The sequence below is a fragment of the Chrysemys picta genome, chromosome 23 (genome assembly GCF_011386835.1).
Source record: "Chrysemys picta bellii isolate R12L10 chromosome 23, ASM1138683v2, whole genome shotgun sequence".
Classification (NCBI taxonomy): domain Eukaryota; kingdom Metazoa; phylum Chordata; order Testudines; family Emydidae; genus Chrysemys; species Chrysemys picta.
The window spans coordinates 18,293,185-18,306,904 of NC_088813.1; the positions used below are offsets into that span (position 1 = coordinate 18,293,185).

General features: G+C 49.7%; 1 protein-coding gene across 2 annotated transcripts in view; it reads right to left on the bottom strand.

Moving 5' to 3' along the window:
• Window positions 1-13,720, bottom strand: part of GRIK3 (glutamate ionotropic receptor kainate type subunit 3) — a 230,976-nt gene that overhangs the window by 76,039 nt on the left and 141,217 nt on the right. For both annotated transcript variants that reach the window (XM_008167098.4, XM_065577204.1), the window contains exons 7-8: window positions 5,324-5,467; window positions 14-121 (exon numbers count right to left, since the gene is read on the bottom strand). In XM_008167098.4, the coding sequence (XP_008165320.2) occupies window positions 14-121; window positions 5,324-5,467 (252 nt within the window). The remainder of the gene's footprint in view (window positions 1-13; window positions 122-5,323; window positions 5,468-13,720) is intronic.

A 13,720-nucleotide genomic window follows, 5' to 3' on the forward strand; every position in this document is an offset into this window, starting at 1 on the left:
AAACTTTACTGACCTTTTCGAGACCATCTTCTTTGAGGCTGATGATGTCCAAGTCAAAATCTGTCCTTAATCCACTGGTTTTGTTGAAGACAATACGCCCAGTTAATCCTTCCCATTGGGCCTGTGGAAGGGAGAGAAGTCAGCACAGCAGTTACTGGGCTTCATAAATCATCATTTGCTACTGCTGTACAGTGCTTCATTTTAATTACTCCTCACACTGATACTCTCTCCCCGACGAGCATGATTAATTAATAATCACCTCCATCATTGCTCATGCTGCAGCGCGGGCTGGAGCATTCCATAAATTCTATTATACTCCTTGCCCTGATTTACATTTGCACCTTTTGTGCACAACATCGATCTCAGGACGTGTCCCTGGCACGCTGGGTCGGTGCAAAACTAGCTGTGTTTCTGCTCGTGTCTTTGCAGCTCTGACAACGTCTGCGGGAGTGGGAGGGGGGGGCGTCTTTCAGCATTGGACAATGCCACTGGAACACATGAACAAATCTCCCTCACCTGCCTCCATGCCGGGGTAGCGCAATGTTTATTTACCCTTTGCAAGGTGCTTTAGAGTTGAAAAGGGCTAAGTTTTTTCGCCTCTGTTTTTCAGATGGGGAAAGTGAAGCGCAAAGAGGCGAAGACCTGCTCGATGCTTGGAAGTTTGGGGCTGAATGCTCAGAAGGAGTTGGGCACCTATGTTCCAGGGCTGGGGCCACTGCAATGCATAAAACTCCAGCTGAAACCGGGCAGGCATCTCAACGCGCTCCATGCTTCAGTTTTTGCAGTAAAAAGCACGTCTCTCCCTCCCTTGGGCCAGTGAATGGCTGCAGAGCCTGGGGATTTGAGCACTCGCCCAGCATGGGGAGATCTAGGATCCAGTCCCTCTGCTTCAATAGCTCATTACTTATCCACAGTGCAACATCTTCAACAGGAGAGACTGCAGGACTCCCCTCATCAGAATATCCCACAGCTCTCACCTGAGAGGAGGCAGATCCCCGTTTAAATCTTTTTCCCCCTTCAGATGGATTTTGGGATCTTTTTCTTATATAGGCTCCTATAACCCTCCACCCCCGTCCCGATGTTTCACATTTGCTGTCTGGTCACTCTAATTAGACCTCACTTCCTCCTGGCTTCCAATCCTGTGCTCAGACCATTTGAATATATTTTTCTCTGAAGCCTGTTGATGGTAGCACCAGCCAAATGCATCATTAAATAACACCATTACAAAACCCAGCAACAACAGAACCCTCTCACTGCTTCCCACAAACTGTTTATTTCTTCTTTTAAAAAATAAACATAAATAACTTCAGATTCTTTGGACTTGGGAAGTCAGTCACGGAACTTCTCGGCCCCAGCTCAGAAGTCCTTCCCTGTTCAGCAAAGCACGTGAGCACACGCATAAGGGTTTGCACTGGCCCCCTGGGCACGCAGCTGTCTTGAACTGCAGCCCCCTTCTGGGGCGGAGGGATAGTCCGGCATGGTGGGGCAGGGAGATCTGCAAATGGATATGGAGCCAATCCCACTTTGATGAAAAGTGCAATGCGATTGTCACTGCCTTTCTGTCTCAGAGCGACTCTCCTGGTGTTTTAATAAACAGCAGCACAGAAATTAACCTCCCTGGTTTAAGGGGCAGGGTCTGAAGAATGGCTGCTGCTCCTGTAGGCTAAGTGGTGATTAATGTCACCGCAGTGTGCAGTGCTGGCCCTGGAACGTCTAGGGACAGTAAGGGGCAATTCTTCTGCTGTTTCTTGTGACATTTCCCTGAATGCAGGACACCCGGATACCATCCTCCCATACACACCCAGTGAAGTATGCTTGCCACGCTCTGAACTTTAGGCTGGTATTTCCCTGTTCCCTTTCCGAAATGCCAGACTGTTCGCATGCTTTCCTGGTTTGACTCATTCCACTTGCGGAGTTCATCTGCAGCATGCTCTTCTCTAACAAGTGTATGTCCCTGGGGGGATGAGCCAGAAATAGCCCCTGATGATGAAGGTGGCACAAGCTGGGGGGATGACTGGCATGTTTCCCAGATCAAACCCTTTCCACTCTCCCCCGGGACACGCCTGGTTAATTCCTGAAGGAATGCTGCTCCCCACCTCCCAGGCCTATTGCCCTGTGTGTTCGGGGCCGGCTGCACTCAATTTGCCGAGTTGAGCATGCAGGTGGGAACTACAGCTGGGACATTCTCTGGGACCCAGTGAACACACACGGTGTTCGAAGTACTGAGTCGGAAACAAACACAGATGTGTATTGAACGCGTCACCTCCTCGCTGAGGCTCTAACTCTCCTGCTTCGCCCAACGCCGGCAGTTGATGGAGCTGGCAGAGCAGGGAGGCGTCGCATTAATGCAATGGCACAAGGGAAACGGAGCGCAGGCAGGGGCAGCTAGAGGCAAGGAGAGCTCCCCTCCTTTCCCTGGCAGCCGTAGGCAGCGCTCCCCCACATCGCCCCCTCTTCCTCAGTCTGCTTTACCCCTGAGCCCAGAGACACGGCACCTGCCTGTCACCCAGGAGGGTCTGTCTCCCCTTTGCTTTCTCATTTCCAAAATAAATTGGGACAAGGAAGGGTCGGCTCAGCCGCTTCCCTCACCTCCCCTCCCCAGAGCGCCGACCGGGTTCTCCTGCCCTCTGCAGGGCAGGTTGTTCTGAAGCTCATTCGCGTTAAATCTCTCGCTGGTGCTGGCCTCAGGATGCCCTGTGCTTGGGAGGCCCTCCCATTTCTGGAGCCGTAGAGGGGGTCCAATGGGGTGGCACGGAGAAGGGAGGCCAAGGGAATATCGGCCTCACCTCCCTCTGCCTTGCCCATTGGTCCTGGCTTCCTGCTCCCCTACGAGACTCTGGTAGGTGATAGCAGCCTGCTAGCCAACGAGGCGACCCGCCTGGCTTCCTCTGATACGTCAGCAGGATGCTGAACTGCCCAGTCTCATCCCCGTGTCCTGTTCGGCTGCTGCTGCAGTGAGAGGTGCCCAAACCATGCCCAAACCATTCTCAGGGCGGCAGTTCCCACGCAGGACGGGATGCCCTTGACGAATGATAACAAGCCAGGCGATGCCCCTGGCGAATCACAGCTCTGAAAAAATGGTCTCTGCAGCAGGACATCCCTCTGCATTTGCTGTTTTGTCCTCAGAGAGCACAGTTATTATGTGTTTTGGCTGCAGCGGAGGAAGCTTATCCCTGCAACTAGCTGACAGAGTGCCAGGAAGGGGAACAACAGGCGGGCACTGGAGTGGAGGGCTCAGAGTAGTTTGCAAAAGGAGGCAACAAATGAAATTATTCAACACTCTCTTCTGGCAGCCAGCAGGAGCAGCTCCTTGCAGAAGGGAACAAACCGAGAGAGAGAAGAGGAGATTTTCAGAGCCTGCAAACTGGCAGTTCAATGTCCCAGTAAAATGGGGATAATCTTTCCTTTCTCCCGCCCTTGGTCTGTCTTGTCTATTTAGATTGTAAACGCGTCGGGGCAGGGACTTTCTCCCATTCTGTGTATGTACAGGCCCTAGCACAGAGGGACCCCGATGGGCCCGTAGGCACTACCACAATACAAATAAGAAATACACAATAAATAATGATCTTTTAATTGACTTTTCTGCCACAGAAACAAGAGAATTTAGTTTAACCATTGCAAAGCCTGGGAAGAAGAGAGAGAATTATTTCCACGGCTCCAATAATAGCATAAAATACTGTGGCCTGATTATACTAGTCCCATGTTAAAAGGCGCAGCCAGAGCAGTGTAAAGGGGCCTTTGTGTAAGTGAGAATCCAGCCCTTAATCCCAAAGATGCTTGCACCTATCTACTGGCAGGAGCACATCCCAGCCCCCCAATGTGCCCTTTGCACAGCACTAGGGAACTGCCGCTCACCCCTCACTCTTCGTTAGTGTTTTCAGGCTAGGATCGTCTCCCAGGGAGGTGAGCTACGTTACACTGGCAGGAGCCGAAACACAGCAAGTAAGCAGAGGACAGGCCTGGTAAGAAAGTAGCTCCCTGAAACATGCCCTGCACGGCTGCTCTCACAGGTGCGCTCCTGGCCACGTCTCGTTCCAGCCTCCCCGCAGGGCTGTGATTTGGTAAACTTGCTGCTCGCAATCACCAATGTTCCGCTGCTGCTTGCATGCGTAAGCCAAGCAAACAGTTACCTGGGCTGAACCCAGGGAATTTATAATTACACAAAACAGAGGAAATGAAGTTCCCACTTCACTTCCCGGACTCCCATCTTACTAAATCCACCGCTCTGCCAAAACTGGGCAATCAGCACATGGGCAGAAATGCAAGACACTGCCAGTTTTGCCACCAGACCTGTGTCAAGTGCTTTTTGTGGACACCAACCAACTGTTCCTGCAAAAGGCAAACAGCTCTCGCTCTGCTAGGCAACCGCCTTGTAAGGAGATCAGCCCAGAGCAGGCACAGGTGAGCGTCTGTAACAGCACTGGAGATTTTAGCTCATTTCTCATGTCTTGCTGTGACCCCACTGAAACTATTCTGAGGCTGTAAGTGAGATGTAAGTGGTGCATAAGCCTCATGCAAGCCTTTTGCACGGGGTGAAGATCAACCATCTGCAAACATTTAACAAGAATTGTAACTCACAGTGGTTTACACTATCAGTTTTTAGATCAACAAATGCACTTTTACAATTGGCTACTGAGAGGCCCCAATCCAGGCCTGGACTCTCATTCACAGACACACTTGGGGTAATGCTCTAAAATGCCTCCTGTAAAAATATTCCAGTGCACCCAAGAGCTCCGGCTGTGCTCCTGTTAGGAGTGGAGTTTTCACACTCTATTCAGCTGTATCAGGGATTTTTTTTTTTATACCAGGCCTCAACATGCACAGATCAAAGCAGCCCACCGATGGATGGGGCACCAGGCATCTCCAGCTTCAAATGGGGCCGACAACATGTGTGTGAGGACATTCAAACAGTGACAGCAGTGGCTGGAGACAAGACAGGCAAAGGGTACAAGCGCAGGGTCACACCTGAACTAGGAAGAGAAGTTGGGGTTCTTGCTTCCCAGTCCAGGATCCTATCTACTGGACCACTGTGACTGGTCAGGTTTAGCCCTGCTTTCTCTCCACCAAAGTCAGGGGTGTTTCACCAGGATTCAGGTTAGCCCAGCAATGTAAAGACTCAGGTTATTGGCCTTTATCAGATGAAAGCTACAAACGATCTGACTCCTGGATCCTTGCTCCCATCCATCTCTGCAAGGGTTGTCTGTAGTGCTCGTAAGTGCGTTGTCTAGCCACTGTGCAGCTCCTAATTCTGGGCTCTGAACAGCTGCTCCCCACCCCCACGTCGCCGACAGAAGGTTCGCATCAATAGGAAGGAAGCTTTTACCTCTTTTATAAAATTCATAAAGCGGCCCCCGAACCTCCAGGCTTTGTGTCGATGGCATTGCAGGGAGTTAACAGTCATCTGTGGGGCTCGCTGGTAGCACACTGAGACGATGTGAACTGCGTCGTACAACAGGGCAGCATCTGTCTAAAATAAAGGGGAACAGCATTTGGGTTGATAACAGTTCCAAAGCAAAGAGGCACTCATGCAGCAGAGGCAGCAACGAGTCCTGTGGCACCTTAGAGACTAACAGACGTATTGGAGCATTGGTGAATACCCACTTCGTCGGATGCATGTTATGCATGCATGCATCCGAAGAAGTGGGTATTCACCCACGAAAGCTCATGCTCCAATATGTCTGTTAGTCTATAAGGTGCCACAGGACTCTTTGCTGCTTTTACAGATCCAGACTAACACGGCTACCCCTCTGATACTTAATGCAGCAGAGTGATTTGGTGCTGGTTCCGTTTGGAAAACCCATGATCCATCTCACGCAAAGCTGCAAAAGCTTCTCTAAATTGTCCCCCGGTCGCCTCTGTCTTCTCACCTGCATCCTGACATCTTTCCTCCCTGGCGTCTGAAACACAATTGCACACGGCTTCCCTGGGGGCAGGGCTTTCGGCACTGAGGGGTTGCATCCTGCCGGCGGATCAGCCCGATGCTGCTGATCGGTTTGGGAGCTGCGGGCCAGGCACCCTCCAGCACACGCACAGTTGCCAGCAGCAGGGGGCTGAGAGCGTTTATGGGGAAGGCCTGGGTACAATGGTTTCATTGGAGAGCAGATTGATGGGACAGTTGGCACCACTGGTAAAACGGGGATAAATAAAAAGCAAAGCCCAACGCAAGAACAGGCTGACCACTGCAAGGACACTTACAGTCACACTGACTCCTGACTAATTGAGGGATCTAATCGTTCAGCCCTAGATGAGTGTAATCAAAGGCCTCATATCCGGCTCCCATTGAAGTCAACTGTAAAACTCCCATGGACTGAAAGGGAGCAGAACGTAGCCATATTCTCTAGATCGTTACAATGGTGAGCTCAACGAACTTCTAGAGAGTCATAGGTTTCAAGGTCAGATCACCTAGTCTGACCTCCTGTATGACACAGGCCATGGGAAACCTTGCTCCATGAGTCCTGCATGAAGCCCATAACGTCTGTTTGATCTATAGCGTATCTTGGAAAAACCCTGCATTATAACCAGACAAACAGGTCCTCAATTCCCCTCTGGAGGGTAGATTTGGAACAGTCCATTCTTTATCCAAACAAGAGATGATCTAAAAAAAGTAATAATGTTTCATGACTCTGTCCAAATCCAGAAATAATTCAGGAATAATTCCAAATGAAACAAAAAATCTCCCGCCTTCTCTGACCCTCCCTCCGCACAAAAAGGTTTTGGATAACATTTTTTGTTTTGAAATTTTTCATTTCATTTTGGTGGGGGAAAATCCCACTCCACATTTGTATGTTTTTGTTTCAAAATTGTGGAAGAAAACCCACCTTCTCACACTTTTTTATTCTTCCCTCCACCAGAGTTAAAAAAAGAAAAGAGTAATCATAACTGGTGGTGAGGCGAATTTCCCCCCTAATTTAAAAACTAAAAAAGTTGTCAAAAATTAAAAATTTTGGTTTAAAATCATTTTTTGTGAAACCCCTTTAAAAAAGGCAGAAAAAAATTCAACCACTCCTAACCCTTGTCCATCAGGACAGAAAATATGTCTTTGGCTGAAATTTCAGACTTCAACAGAACTTTGAAATAGCTACAGAACAGCAAATAGGTTTGCTTTTTGGGCAGAACTTGTGTTTTTGTTCTTTTCGTTTTGTAAATGGGTAATTGTTATGTACACAACAAAGAAATTCTTCAGAACAGGAGTTTTTTTCCAATATGTGTTAGGTTACATTAAAAGGCCATAGTCATCTTTGTAAATCACAGACTACGAGAATGCCATCTCTCTATCTACGTCTTTTTTAGGTATCTCTAATGCATCTACCAGTGTACTGTCTACATGTCACACAGAAAAGATTGCTAGTCCTTTTTAATGAAATGTCAGACAAATAGGGGATATAAAAAGGTTTTTTTTTTACTGTAGCCCGTTTTCTTTGAGGATCTCAAAGCACTAGCACCGAAAAATAGTGGTACACCTCTACCCCAATATAATGCTGTCCTCAGGAACCGAAAAATCTTACCACGTTATAGGTGAAACCACGTTATATTGAACTTGCTTTGATCCGCCAGAGCGTGCAGCCCCACCCCCGTGGAGCACCGCTTTACATCCGAATTCGTGTTATATTGGGTCGCGTTATATTGGGGTAGAGGTGTATCTCTATTTTATAGATGGGTAAAATGAGGAACAGAAAAGTTAAGTGACCAAAGTCATGCAGCAAGTCAAGTGCAGAACTCTGTTCTCCTGACTCTTAGTCCCTGTTAGAACCACTAAACAACATGGAGAAGTCAGAGCTTCCCTCACGAGAAAACAAGAGCAAAGCATCCCCATTTCAAGATGAAATTTCAAGATGAGGAGTTGGGCTCTGAGTAAAAATCCCCCACCACCCTGGTAGGTTTTCTTGGGCACTGGTGCCATGAAATCTTCACCCATGTGGCGATTCCTGACAGTCCTGCTTCCATGAAATATCCATGATGAAACTGGGAAATTTCAGGCAGTGGGGACAGGGGGCTATTTCTGTTCAAAGTGACTGCGAGTGGGGGTGGTGGTGTGGTTTGGAATGGCTTTGTGACACCGCACCCCACCTCCAGACACTGACAAAGTGGCATTTTTTTTCACTTCTAAAAGAGGGATGGGTCTTTGGCATCTCCTTTTGAAAATCCCACTAGTGAAAAACACATTCCTCGCTGGTTTCACAAAAGGAGATGCCAAAGACCCAAGAATAGCAGCCACATGTAAAAAATCAAACAACGTAGCAAACTACAGAGCAAATCTAACAGTGGAGAAAATGCTCTGTCCCGGCCTGGCAATCACTCCCATGACCTTATTCCTCCCAAGCGTGACGAGCAGGAGCCTGGCCTACATCCTGCTAGCGTAATTTGACAGCACTAAGGGACAGGATACTGGGTCTTGTAAGTCTGGGGGATACTGGAACACGTTTAAGCACACAGATGGTGTATAATTATTATTTGTTTTATGGTGGCCTGTTCGGGCCCCCGCTGAGAGTCCATTGTGTTAGACACTCTACAAACACATAGGGAGAGACAGGCCCTATCTCCAAGAGCAAAACAGACAAGAGAGGCATAGGGCAGGAGAGAAACAGCCACAGATCAGGAAAGAGACTTGCCCAAGCTCCCACTGTAGGTCCCTGGCAGAGCTGGGAAGAAAGCTGGTGCTCTCCCCACTAGACCAGGCTGCCTTTCTGTTCTATCGCATTGTCCTGGAATACTGGAGAGGAGTAGGAGACAGCACAATATTCTACTCCGAGCGAGCAGGGCAAGTTCACAGATACCTACAGCTAATGTGCATTAGTCATGAATTCTCATGTGGAGCCCTCTAGGGCAGTCCAGTCACCAAACCACACTAGCATGGAGAGCGCAGTGTAAGCCAACCCAAAGGTCACCAGCGGTAAAGAACCTACATTCCAAGAAAGGATTAAAGGATCTGGGCTTTGTTCTCATAGGAGAGGAGTGAGCCTCCAGGTGCCGTGGTAGAGGTTTCCAAAATTACAAAGGCAGAGCCAGGGTGGCTGGGGATAAACTCCCCGCAAAGCTGAGGGGTGTTTCAAAAGCAAAGGGCCAGAACGGCAGGTTCGGTGCTAGCCTCGGATTTTGCAGTCATGGTTTTCCACCTGCGAATAGCGCCTGCACTCAGAGTTTCATGCCTGTGATGGGTTATACCCACAAATCTGGGGCTGGGAGTTCAGCATCTGGATGCTACCTCATGTGCCTCTGATGATGCAAACTCAGTGAGCAAATTAAGGCGTAGCTGAAAACCAGACCCACCATCCAAACTGTATGTGGGAGTATAAGGAAATCAGGCAGCACATAGCCTGCAATAAGCTACCAGAGATGGGACCGAGTTTGAAAGACACCTGACTTAGCTGCTGGAGGAGAGGCTGGAAGGACATGATTCTGAAGCATGAAGGTCGGGTGAACAGCAGTTCAGACAGGGCTGGCTCGTTAAACCCCGTGGCCTCTGCATACTCCTAAAACGGCTTCTGTTCTTATCATCCACCACTACGGCAGATATTGCAGAGACGCAGTGTGCATTTGAGTAGAGTGCAGCATGCCCCAGTATGCTCGGGTAGCTATGGAAGATAGTGCACCCATTGCATAATCTAAAGATTGTTTAAAACAAAGAGGAAGCTCTTAAATCCCCAATGCTAGTATTCTGGAAGGTCATATTTGGTAGGGAGGAAGGACCCTAAAACCGGAGGTCAGAGAGCTTTGTGACCTTGTTATGGAGAAGAGATGGCAAACAACCAAATCTTAGTGCCCACATAACAAAGGGTTCTACTAACTGAGGTCTTGTCCTACATTCAGGGCAATAGTCTCTCTCCGGGGTCAGGCGAAGCTAGGGGTACGTGCCGTATATAAAAACAAAATAATTTAGAAGATATTTCTCGGTTTAGTAAGTGCTAACGATGCAGGAGGTGGGGGAAGGGAGGGTGTAGTGGGGCGGCTGCCCCACTCCCTGAATTTGGACTGCAGCAGGCCAGTGGGCCTGCGCAGACAGGGAGCCAATCAGGGAAGGCCTTACAGGGAGCCAATCAGGGCCCAGATTAGAGGGAGCCAATCAGGGCCAGGCTCAGCCCTATAAGAAGGCTGCTCAGGAAAGGAGCAGTCAGTCTGTCCCAGGCCTTTGACAGGGGAAGGTCTGTCTCCAGGCAGGGAGACTAGCACCCGGGACAGTGCAGTGCTGGGCAGGCCTGGGGGAGCAGAAGGTAACTCCAGCCCGGAGTCTGTCAGGCTGCAGGCCCTGAAGGGAAGAGCCTAGCCGGTGCTAGGGGCCGAAGGGGAAGTGGCCCAGGGACGTGGACAGATGGAGGGAGAGAAGGAGGGCAGGACGGCTGCCACTAGAGGGTCCCTGGGTTGGGACCCAGAGTAGTGGGCAGGCCTGGGTCCCCCCCTTTCCCCCTTGCCTTACACCCAGCCGACGGAGCGGCCATCTAGAGCTGCACCAACCCCCTGCCAAGAGGGGAGTGACTTTGAGGGTGCAGTTGGCCACATCGGCCAGGATGCAGAGAGGCAGCTGATTGACCCCCTCTGGAAGGGGGTGAGGATGGACTAAGGGGCACTGACGGAGGGCAGTGGCTCGAAGAGGACGCCGCGATTGTGGGAGCAACGTGGGTCCGGATATGCCAACCGAGGGCGAGATGACGGACGGGACACCACCAAAAGGGGGCACTCCACTGGACAGAGCTAATTCCCGAGACAACCAGTAGGAGGTGCCAGGTGGTGAGTCCCAACCCCGTCACAGAGGGTTCTGATGTCTTGGGCCGAGATGTCTGATGTTAGAAGGATGCTGCTCTTAGCTGCAGAGAGAAACTTTCAGCTCTGCTGGAAGGAGGCTTTCTAAAAAATTTATTAGAAAGCACACAGCATGCTGGTTCAGTCCTTGCTGGCGAGGAGAGAGGCTGGAAATCACAGCCAGCGTGCAGGCATCACTGCAGAGTAGCATTTTATCATAATGCCCCATATGTGACAGGCAGAGCAGGAGATTAACAAGCCATATTGAGGAGGGGGAAGGTCATGCCAGTGCCTCTGGTTATTTCCAACTGTCTTGCTGCAACGGTAGAAGTGCTGCTGCTGTCCTCATTTCTGCCAGCCGCCAGGCCGCGGGCTCCACTGTTGCCCCAGATGCTTGGCTCCTGATGTGCAGAGAGAGAGAGAAGTGTCTCACGAGGAGATGGGGCTAAGGAAGCAGACTCCTTATGGTCAGAAATTAAGGCCTGGTCCTAATGCATCCTTCCCTCGAGTGTTGGGAAATCCTCCAAACCAGCCACCAGACGTCTGATCCACCCTTGCTGGCTATTTCTCTCTGACACCCTGAGCAGACATGGACAGGGCGCTCCGGGGGGGATTTCTCACACTGCCTTTTTCTCACTGTCACTCCCCTGGAGGGCTCCATATGCAGAAATCGGCGTCTCTCCATTTTTCTCACCCTTCCTTGATGCACATGCTGAGTAATATGACCCAAGCTATGAAACGAGCCGTCTCTGGGTGCCCCTTAGAACACTGGAGCACTTCCTCCTCTGCTTGCCCATCCCTAACGAGTAGCACCATCCTGAAATGCACACTGTGAATGAGGCACCTTCTAGTCCCTCTGGAGTCTTGGGGCCCCAGAGGAATTGGAAGCCCAGAATGTGTCCAGTTGGGGATGTTGCTTGCTAGGGGCCGAAGGAGAATGGTGGAAGCCTCCACTCAGAAGAAACCCTCGGTGACAGGCGGGAGGCACTTCAAGGAGGAAAGGTCGCTAATGCACTGGTGAAAAGATCCTGGTAGGCGTGAAGAGGCAGGCCAGAAGGAAGCCAGGCAGCACTTATGGGGTGAGGCATCCTCCCAGTAGTAACTATTGGGAACGGAGCTGCAGGGAACCCTGGCTCCCAACACAAGCATGTCAACTCTGCTCCTATTCTCCAGATCACTCGCTCCAAACTGCAGGCCTTATCCTGCCAGGTACTGAGCTCCCAGGGAAGTCTGTGGAAGGCAGGGGTGCTGGTGAACCTCCCAGGAGGCATTCAGCATCTTATAGACTGAAAGACTCCTAGACTGTAAAGGTCAGAAGGGACCATTCTGATCATCTAGTCTGACCTCCTGCACAACACATCTTGCAGGATTGTGTCCTGTGAAATATCACACCACTGTCCTGAATCCAGCCCAACCCTCTGGGGAGTTCCGTGCAAGAGCTTGTCACAGCGGCAGGCACGTCCCTGGTGACGTGGCTCACACTGAATGGCACGAGCATTCCGAATTCCCAGTGCCTGTTCTCAGGAGCAGGCGCCCGCCTGCCCCAACCTGAAACACAGCTTGTGCAGAGCAATGAGGAGAGAGTTCCCTCCTTAGCCTGGGAGCGCCAGGGTTTGTAGCACATGCATCATGTACCTTTCCAGTTCAGCGAGCACTGTGCATCGGGCCGGCGCAGAGAAATCCAGGCATGTTCCAACAAGAAATACAGTATCGATCGGATTAAAGAAACAACTGCCTTCCTTTGCCTCTCGTTCCCAGCACATACTGTGTGGGGTTTACACTGCATCTAGTCGTGGTCACTGCATGGCCCAGCCATGCGGCAGCCTGAACTAACAGCTTCTAATCAGTCGATGTGCATCCAGATTTTGTGGAGGAGACATGAAAGGGGGGTTGCACCATTAAGATAAGTCAAATAGCTGCATGGAAGCTGTGGCCCCCGGGCATACTGGCCAACCCAGAGGGACTGTAATAAGAGTGGTACCGTACTGGGACTGAAGAGGTTAAACCATGGGAGCTTTGTTGTATTTAAGAGGCAATTTCAAGAGAGGGCAACTAAGTACAGGAGGAAGGATCCCTGGGATGGGGTGTCTTGGGACAAGTTGGCTCAGATATGAACCAATGAGTCTTTTATGTATGTTTGTACAGCACCCACTGGAGCCTCTGGGTGCTAGAGAAAGGCAAAGAATTACTGTTATTCATAAGAAATAATCACAAGAACAATAAGAACAATTAGAGCTGGTCAAAATGTTTCCAAATTTCAGAATTAAAAACAAAAAAGGAACAATTTTCTTGACATTTCCACAGTTTTCTTCCAGTTTTTTCTCCAAATTATAGGGCTGGTGGAAATTTTTACAATTTGAAAATATTGACACAAATGTTTGTGGGGGTTTTCCTGACTGGCTCCAATACCAATAAATAATGCTCAGAGCCATTAATGGACTTCTGCATGTTCAGCATAGGCTTCCAGGGGACTTATCTGCAGCAGGGGCAGCTGCAAAACCCTCAAGACACCAAATGTGCATTTCTCTTGTACTCAAATCCTTGTCTGTGGTAGCTTTGCACTGCTCACACACCCGCTGGCCAATAACTACCTTCAGATCTAGCTCCTGCAGGGGAGACCACGTTTAGCAAAATGAAAGTGCATGGAGGCTTTTTTGATTTTTAAAGTTGTATGAAACCTAAAAAGAGTTTTTTTTCCCCAATGGATCACCTATCCATCCGCTTTTGGGTTTTAATTAAACGCTGCAGCAATCAGCACTCAACTGCTGTATTTACGAAGATCAGCAGCTATCTTCACACATCAGCCTTTTATGGATGATGGGCCAAGGAGATGTAGCTCCCCTGCGATTGATACACATGCTGATACTCCAGGGTGAATATGGCCCGATGCATCTATGACAGGGATGCCCAGCTATGATCCTTCATTAAGTTTCAAAAGCAGAGAAATAATCAGCAGGAAATAAATGCCAATTATTCAGTAAAGTCC